The 9,554-nt window shown below is 42.9% G+C and overlaps 1 protein-coding gene across 1 annotated transcript; it reads right to left on the reverse strand.

Annotated features, from left to right (window-relative positions):
• Nucleotides 1-4,736: 4,736 nt before the first annotated feature.
• On the reverse strand, nt 4,737-9,429 carry LOC103782019 (bone morphogenetic protein 7-like; the record flags this gene model as incomplete). Its single annotated transcript, XM_008949748.1, has 4 exons — nt 4,737-5,170; nt 7,002-7,203; nt 8,431-8,547; nt 9,293-9,429. Coding segments are annotated over 4 exons (890 nt in total), but the record flags the coding sequence as incomplete, so codon positions are not given.
• Nucleotides 9,430-9,554: the final 125 nt, after the last annotated feature.

Consider the following 9,554-nt stretch of genomic DNA (forward strand, 5'->3'; position numbering starts at 1 on the left):
AGAGGCTTTTCAACGGCTTACAGCACTGCTGTGCTCCAGCTTCCTCCGGGCAGACACATTGAAGTTACCTCCTCCCCTCTCCAAGGCAACCATCCCACACCACTTCCCCGAGCCCACCCCTTCTGCCTTACCCGCCTCAGGACGTTCCCAGCATATTCCACCCGACACCCGCCCCCCCCAGCGCTTCAGTGCCAAGCAGCATCTCCCTATCATCTATGCCTCCTAACAGGAGCACCAGAAAAATCCCTTAAAACAAACATTTCTACAAACAGGAGACCATGGAATCTGATCTCTTGTGGATTTGTGTTCTTTATCATTAGCTCTCCCCCACAACATACTGATCCCACCCCCATCCCCCTGTAGTGCTGTCAGGGCCGGGTCTAGTGCTCTCCCCACCTCATGCAGGAATGGGTGTGACTGCACATACCTCACATACCTAGACCTCTTTAGTTCCAAATGTAGACCAAACTATCATGGGGTTGAGTATAAGCCTCCAGCTTTACCATGGTGATAAACTCTCTTCTAAACATTGTTTGAGTCTTTCTGCTTCTGAAATCCTGCTTTCCACGTGCCTGTGGGCATAAAATGCAAGGTGTATTATTATTCATCAGCAGAGAATCACGCTGATTCCATACCGGGGAGAGGATGCAGAGACCCATAAGCTGTCAGACAGCCAAGCCAGCAGAGCCTGAGTTGCAGAGCTGAGCACCGTACAGATGCACCACGGTGAATGGTTAATAGGGCATTCTGCTTCGCCTGTGGGTATAAAATGCAAGGTGTATTATTCACCAGCAGAGAACCACGCTGATTCCATACCGGGGAGAGGATGCAGAGACCCATAAGCTGTCAGACAGCCAAGCCAGCAGAGCCTGAGTTGCAGAGCTGAGCACCGTACAGATGCACCACCGTGAATGGTTAATAGGGCATTCTGCTTCCAGGCACCAGCTGAGCCGGCTGAGAGAGCCCCAGCCTGCTCTCAGGTGAGGCTTGGGGCTGGCGGCAGAGAAGAAATGCTGCAAGGCTCTCAGCCCTTCAACGTGGGGCTCTTCCTCTCTATACCTCCGAATTTCAGTCTCTGGGGTGTCTGTTGATGCTCTTGGTGGCATCCTGCATATAAAATCTGCAGTCCATTCCTTTTTGTGTCTGCTCTTCACAAGGAGAGCTCTTCAGGGCCAGGTGTGCTCCTCGCTGGTCCTCACACAGTCTTTACCACAAGAGGGTTTGTGATCAGCCTCGTTTTCTCGTGCTGCTGTTGTGCTGCAGAGTGGCATAATGCACAATCTGAGCCACTAATCCTCTCCCAGAGCATGCACACTGAGGGCTACCCCTATTCCCTCCTGAACCCTAGCTGCTGCTTTTCAGTATGCCACCTAAACATAGGACGTTCTGATTAAATCAAGACTCCAAAGTGTAGCATTGCTATTTTGGAATTCTGACTTACTTCAGTTAACAAATAACATGAAAATATACCTTTATTCTAACCAGAAAAAAAAAAAATCATACCTGTGCTTAATTATTATTCTAATTACAAGTTCTGGTGTAGTGTAAATTTTTTCCCTTGGCATTCTTATGAACCCAATTTCCTTACAAAGTCCAGGATAAACAATTCCAATATATTTTGTTTTAATTATCAGGGTTTAATGGGGCGTAATGAGACTATGTTGAGTGGTGCAGAAAAAGAATAATTTAATGTGTGCAAAACTACTGAGTGCTCCTAGCTTGACTGTGCATATTTCACCTATTGTAAGGCAGCACTATGCTAGCTAATATTCAGCATGCCCATCATTTATTTATTAATCATACTTGCTTTGCAATAGATATTTTTCCTTTTTTTCCATAGCGTCTGAAACAAGAAGCCTGTTAAGATACCCTGGTAAAAGATGGACAATTCTCTGAGTTGAGCAGTAAAGGATGCAGCTGATACACAGCTGATGGTGCTGGAAGCATTTGTCATTTCATGGACAGAAGACTGGAGCGTGGTGGGCACAGAACCCGACTCAGCCAGTCTGTTCCAAATGCAGTCTCCCAGCATTATTTGGCAGCAAAAACTTCTGGCTTCAGTTCTTAGGGCCCCTACCAAAAGAAGCATAGATAACATCAGCTGAAGTCACCATTCAGAAATTACTTTGTCTGGACTCTCACTGTAGATACATTTTCCCCACTCCCAAGGGTGTGGTTCCTCCAGATTTTAAATGCCACAGATATTTTCATTCTGCAGTGAAAAATGCAAAACAGCATCTTGGGAAAAAAAACCAGTAAAGTGAGATTACGACCCTTGAAGACCCTTTATGCTTTCTAAAGTCCCTTTGACAATGGCACTGAGTCCAATGGCTGGGTGTGGCTGATGGAGCAGTTAGCACCATCCTGCTACAGACTTCCATGGCATTTTACCAGGATGACCATATACTAAGATCAAAACATACTCCACACACACCACAGAGCTAGAAATTTTATGTACGCAGAAGATTTGGGCCATTTGTCTGGGAATTGTGAACATGAGGCAGTGTGGGCAGCACAGTGATGATGGGCTGTTCTGCAGAAAGGAGAAAACTTCTGCTCTGCCATGCTGGGCAGATACAGCAGGTTTGACAGAGTCATGCTGGAGTGCCTGTATCATATGGTTCACACCCCACCAGCTCACCACGTGATCTGCCGGATGGCAGTGTGAGCAGCACAGTGATGATGGGCTGTTCTGTAGAAAGGAGAAACACTTCTGCTCTGCCATGCTGGGCAGACACAGCAGGTTTGACAGTCATGCTGGAGTGCCTGTATCATATGGTTCACACCCCACCAGCTCACCACATGATCTGCTGGATGGACATACAGAAGCCCTACCACCCCCTGCTTCCCTGGCTTGGGGGAATCAAGCCTTTTGCTCCTAACAGACCTGCTCTTGGAGCTGTTCTGACATTGGAAGGTCACAGCTCTGCTGATATAACAGCCTCTGCAGCCTTCCAGAGAATCAACTAGGCAGGAGAAAACCCTTTGCTGCACACTGACCCGTGCACGCCGTCCTTTCCTTCCAAAACCTTGTTGTGCTCAGGCTCCTCCACTCCACCCATTCCAGGCTGTAGCTCCCTAAGCACATGCCTGGCCTACACACTTAGTGCAAGTTTAATGAAGACATCCCAAGATATTACAATGTACAAGAAAATAAGGCCTTTCACACCAAGAAGAATTTAAACCATCTCAGGTATGTTAAGTTCAGGACCTCCATGAGGTAGGCTTTTCTACAAGCACATGTGACCAACCCAATCTATCTTGCTTATCCATCACACTCCTCAGTGTGGAGTTGGGGGACTTGAGACTGTGCCCACTGAAGCCATTGGGAATATCCTCTCTTCTGGAGAAGTATTTGATTCACGACTCTATGAATACCACAAATACAACACATACGTTCAAATACAATACAAAAACCCCAGACCAAGTCACATTACATTTATTTGGAAATTAACACTTTAGATTATAGATTAAATTAATATACTCCAAGTGTTTGGTTTTAAATAAAATAAAAATTTATTACAGACATCAGTATTTACAGAAGGAAAAATATATACGTAAATAATTTTATTTTTTTCTTTTTTAATCTCACTGGAGTAAAAAAAATTCTCCATGAAGTTTCTACCCACAGGACATGTCACCTTCTGTGAGAAGTCAGCGTCCTTCAAGGATTAATAGAGACAAAACACCTAACCAGGCAAAAGTTACAACTCAGTTACTGCAATGGGCTGGTTACCTGCATTAGATTGTAGTAAGACTGAAAGACCTCAGGGGGCTCTTTCCAAGTCTGTGTCCTGCTCCTCAAGGAAGAATGGAAGTGAATCAGATCACTTCCATCAAACTTGTCTCAGATACAGGACCATGCCAGCATCCATCATCTTCTGATGGGCCTCCAAAGCTTAATGACTTTCTTTCTTCCTGCTAAACTATGGGGGTTCTGACCCAAGCTTAGGATCCCACTGTACAGCCACTGTGCAAACACACAAAGGCAATCTCTGCTGCCACAGCACCCAAAAGCCACAGCTGACCATGGTGGCAGAGAATGATTTTACAAAGAGGGGGACTAGCTGACCCCTCATCACACAGAGGCACAGCCCCAGGTCAGAAGCAAAGCTCACCGATTCCCAGAAAAATAATGACTTGTGTGTTCCCTCAGACTGGCAAGCAAGTCCCAGCAGGACTTAGAAGGAGGTCTCTGCATTTGGCAGAGCTGCAGGAAGAACAGGGGGAAGAAGTGCCTCTGGGTAATGCACGAACTGCAGACAGCAGAGGCCTCAGAGATCAGCTCTGGGCAAACACTCTCTGTAGGAGTCGACATCCCCACTGGATCATGCAGTCAAAACTGAATAAGGCTGTGTTACTGAGAGGCCTGCACCTTCTCCTGGATTGAGGCAGGGGACCACGCCTGTTAGATCACAGGAAATTCTGAGTCTCAGGATGCAGAACAAGGCCTTAATTTGAACACTCCATGTGTTTCAACTCGTTCAAACAGCAAGTTCCTGGTTTAATGGTTTCCTCTGGTGTAGAGGCAGTCAAAGAGCTCTCCATGCAGGTCAGCACGCCCTCCAGAAGCCCACAGCTCTTCGAAAGCCAACATTAGAGCAGCATTTGAAGCGCAGCTGAGTTTCTGGCTTTCCCGCCCTGTAGATTGAAATGCAGTCTCCCTTTGTATCTTTAGTGGCAAATAGGGAATGAAATCCAGGTGCATGACAAACACAGACAAAAAAAAAGTCCTGCTAATGACAACCGCACCTTTTTGCCACCATGTCTTTATAATTTTTAAGGACCACGTTCTGTTTGTCGTCAAAGTAGAGAAGATTGAGGGACTTCAATTCATCTGGCACACAGCAGGGTGTGCTGACATCTTCAGACAGTTTAAGTGTATGGACTATGGACTGAACTGTAGCGTGGTTGGTTGCATTTAGACTTTCCCCCAAGGGGAAGAGACAGGATCCCCTGCAATAAAATGCATTGTATCCACTTGGGTAAATAATCCATCCTGACCAGCCAATAGCACCAAAGTCAACGTAGAGCTCCCTGCGGTGACATGCTGTTACCTGGCCTTTGGCAGGAGGGCCTGCAGCAGCTCGAGGTCTCCTCCTCACGCCTGCGCTGCTGCTTCTGATAAGCTGAGTTTCAGCGTTGGTTTTGGCAGGGTTCTTCTCTGGTTCTGAAAGGAGTTGCATGTTAGTCTTTCTCAAAACAAATTAATTTCCTGAGTACCTTATTCTGCCTGAAAGCCTGTTCCATAAATCTACATTCAAGTCTTCAGAGTACATTTTAAAATGACACTTAAAAGTGTGAAAGTACCAGAAGGGGTGTGTACCCAATTGCTATTTCAGTAGTAGTTCAAAATCTGCCAAATCTTCTGTTTCAACTTTGTGGCCTGAAAGGCTTCAACTCAGCAGAAATATAAAGGAAAAAGCTCAATGATATACTAAATGTACCCAACTGCTATTTCAGTAATAGTTCAAAATCTGCCAAATCTTGTTTCACTTTGTGGCCTGAAAGGCTTCAACTCAGCAGAAATATAAAGGAAAAAGCTCAATGATATACTAAATATATTCTGTGAAACCCCACAGGCCCTTTTCAGGGCTGAATTTGATCAGAATGGTATATACAGTCACATCTAAAAAAACACATATCATGCTGAGCAGTGTTAGCAGGGGGTTGGAGATACCAGGCTTTTTCTCTCTCCAGTATTCTCTCAGGAACTCTACTACCCATACCCTTAACCTTACCTATATCCTCACCCATACCCTTGGAAAACAGAGTGTGTTCCTGTAAAATAGTATCTTTACAAATATTTTTGTAATTTTTGGAATTGAAGAAATTACCACCAGGTTTCTAGAACTCTACAAGACAATGTAGTTTACTAACAATTTTTTTTTTTTCTTTTCTTTCTTAAAGTGTCTTCTGAGAAGCTTTGATAGATGTCCATGGAGACCTCAAGATCCATGTACAGAGGCTGGATATCACTGATACACAGGCTGTTGGAAGAACAATCTGTGCAGATTCACTGACCACAAACAGCAGGCAGGACTACGGAGTTTCTTTGTTGAGAAATGGGTAAGAATTTCCCAGTCCTGGCATAGTATCCCATACAGAGCTTGATGCTTATTAAACTGGGATCTAGGATTTCACTAAAAAACATTTTTCTTTGGAAAACTAAAAATAAACAGGTCAGCCTCTTTTTTTTTTTTTTAAATCCATTTCACCACCTCCTTCTTAATATTGATGCAAGTCCTATATGGTTTCTTTCTAACATGCAAACGCAATATTTACCAGAAAACCCTACACACTCAAACCATAAAAAATTTTGCCCCTCCTGCTAGCTTTTTTGCTCTTTGCATTTATTGGACTCTAAAATCCAGCCTTACTTGGTTTTACTGCAAGACCCGCGAGAGAGGTAAAACATTGTGCTTTGTGATTTAATGGATGAGGGCGTTGTCTTGGAGGGAAGCAGCCTTTAGTCACAATGCTAATTAGTCACTGAAGTTAAACAGGTGCTTAAAAACCAATCCAGGGACGGAGAGGTTTAAATTGCTTATTTAACAACCTCTTCCACTCTTGAAAACAGCACTTACAGTTGCTTTACTAGCATTTTTACAAAGCTTTCCAGGTCACTGAGGTTTTTTTTAGCCTAACCCTAATCTATAATTTTCATGCAAACTTCACCACCACAAAAATATAAATAGTAATTAAAAAAAAAAAGAACTTCCACCCTTTTACAAAGCAAATAAACCAGATTGTCCCTAGGACTTTTGAATATTTCCTGCAAGCACATTTTTTCTGAGGGGAGAGGCAACTTAAGATGCTGGGTGACCTACTAGCAAGAACTATGAAATCAAACTGATCAGTGGCAAAGCTGAACTTCAAATCTGTTCAACACTGGAAGTAAATATTGATATTAGGTATACAGGATGCAGCAGAAACTAACAGAAGACGAAAAGGGAGTTCATATTCTAACACAGAGCTACTGCCCTCTCATGCAAACTTACCTGTGGAAGAGGGTACAAAGCTGGAAGATCTCCTCTTATTACTGTTGGTGAATAGGACAAGAAGAGCATTTCTACTCTCCTGCAAAGCATGCTGGCTCTTAGCAAACTTAACCAGGTTGTGCTCAATTCTGTTGTTGAATACATGTGTTGTAGTTATCAAAAAGCCATGGTTGGAGCTGCTGTTTCCAACCCACTTGGAAACCTGGTAGCGACAGGGAAATGAAGTAATGTTTAATGTTCTTGTTACATAGGGACAATATGGAAATATTCTTGTCCATATTCTTGTTAGAGCACTGCAATTAAGCAATGTTTATATTAGGGAACAGGCAACAAGCTATGAGAGTATAAGAACAAGTATTACAACAGAACTGAGGTAACTGTGTAGCTGAGACACAATTGAGTTCAATATCTAAACCAGTAACCCAACATTTAAAAATCCAAAATACTGTATTAATTCCCCAAAGCTACATTTACAGGAAGATAATTAATTTCAGAAAATTTACTAGTGAATAGATGAATCTAGGTGTTAAAATTAACATTAAATAAATCCTCTCTGACTTTAGCCAGGAACTGATTTTTCATAGTAATCTTAGAATAATACAAACTCTCCAGAATTCCATACCATTAAAACTCATTTAAAACTAACAATTATGGCTTTTGAAGAAATTAACTCACAGTCAAGCAAATTTACTTTATCTAATCTCTGTAATTACAGATTAATAGTGTGGCTAACTGATGATAGATAAGGCCACTCTCAAGCAGAGCTATCCTGACTTTGGATGCTGCTCAACCAAACCAAACAGTTCAGTCTGATCATAAAGCTTAGGCAATGAAAAAGCACTGTTCAAGAGCCAGATTTAAACCCAAGGAACTATGTTTTAAACCACGTTTGTTTTTTTGGTATGGAAAGGAATTCACATATCGTTACAGTTTAAGGACAACAACAAAAGAAATCCTGAAACTGACAAATAAAGAAGTCTACAGAGGAAGTTAAAAGAAAAACAGTCGGACCGTGATAAATTCCAGAAACACAACTGCTAAAACACACTGCACATCTGCTCTGCAGTAATGACACCAGAATGAAAAGGAGAAATGAAAACCTACTCTTAGCACACAATTAATGCCATCTCCTTTGGCAGCCTAAGGACTAATGTGTTTTAATCACAATGACATACTTGGCCTGATGTCCCTCCTATCGACTAGGTTTGGGTTACTCGCTTCTCACTGTGCCTCTGCTGCTAGCAGCACATAAACACTTCTCCTTTAATTCAGGTGTACTTTTAAGTGTAGAGAAAAAGCTGCTCCTTCTGCTTCACTCCTTCAGTTTGTATTGACCAGAAAACCCAGAATAAGGGCAATGATGGAGTTATAAGCTGACTGTCATCCTAAGAGGTTTACAATTAAAATTAAGTCAGAGTTCTCTGCTTACTGTCTGTGTGACGTTGAATACTTCCCAGCCTTCTGTGTACAGGGACAATAATCTTGATGCAATGAGATGTTTTTTTTGTGGCTTACTTCCACTCTCCAAGAGTTCATACACTTCCACCTTCAAGAGAACAATACAACAAAACAAAAATGAAAGCAACTGTTCTTCCAGCAAAACCAGTAGTATGAAGATTATGCACATTTCTACTATATCATAACTGTAAAACTGCACATTTAAACCTAGGAAAAATTAGTTTTCTGTATAGTTTAACAGAAAAAAAACAAGTATTGCTACATACGTCTACTTGTAGGTGTGTTCAGAGGCAGAATACTGGATTGTTTGACACTACGGAAAAATATCCTGACCACCCCTTTTCTTTCTATTTTGATGTGACACCACAACAGTCCTCTGTTCTGCCACACCTTTGTCTCCAGGTCTGCAAAAGTCCAATCCTGCCTTGTCCCAAAAGAACAGCCACACTCAGTGTCAGAATCCTCACCTGCCCTATTTCCCTATGAACCCACTGTTGCTATTATTAATCTGTAGAGCAGTAGAAGGAGATAAATTTCGATGCGAATTTCAAAACATCAAACCCCAGAAAAGTACGGCACGGTTTGAATAGGTACATGAGTATCTTAGGGAGAGCTCCCTGCCATAGAGTGCAAAGGACAGCATACTGCCAAGGCCAAAACCTTGTGCCTACTCACTTTGCACGGTGGAAGAAGGGAAACAGTGAGGACAGGTATCAAATAAAACCAAAAATAAAGCAGGTTTGTGTGGTAAGTGGTTGTACTCCTCATTTTCAGTATTATTAATAACAAAAGAACAAGTAAGCGTTTAACTAATAGATTATTTCCCCACTTACTTTGCAAAAGTGTTTCACATCAGATAGGGACACCTGTGTCCTCTTCAGCTTGAAGACCCTGAACTCGGCTTTCAGCACCTGCTCGCCCTTCTCCATCGCGGTGATGTCGAAGTAGAAGTGGTACCGGTCCACGTGAACTGGAAAAGAGTTTTCTTTAGGAAGAAGAGCCCGCAAAATGAGCCGTAACCCGGCATTTTCTACCCAGACCTGCGGGGAGCACCCGGGGCGGGAGGAGAAGGGGCTCCCCGGCCACTCCCCCGCT

This window comes from Merops nubicus, unplaced genomic scaffold (genome assembly GCF_000691845.1).
Source record: "Merops nubicus isolate BGI_N331 unplaced genomic scaffold, ASM69184v1 scaffold41, whole genome shotgun sequence".
Lineage (NCBI taxonomy): Eukaryota > Metazoa > Chordata > Aves > Coraciiformes > Meropidae > Merops > Merops nubicus.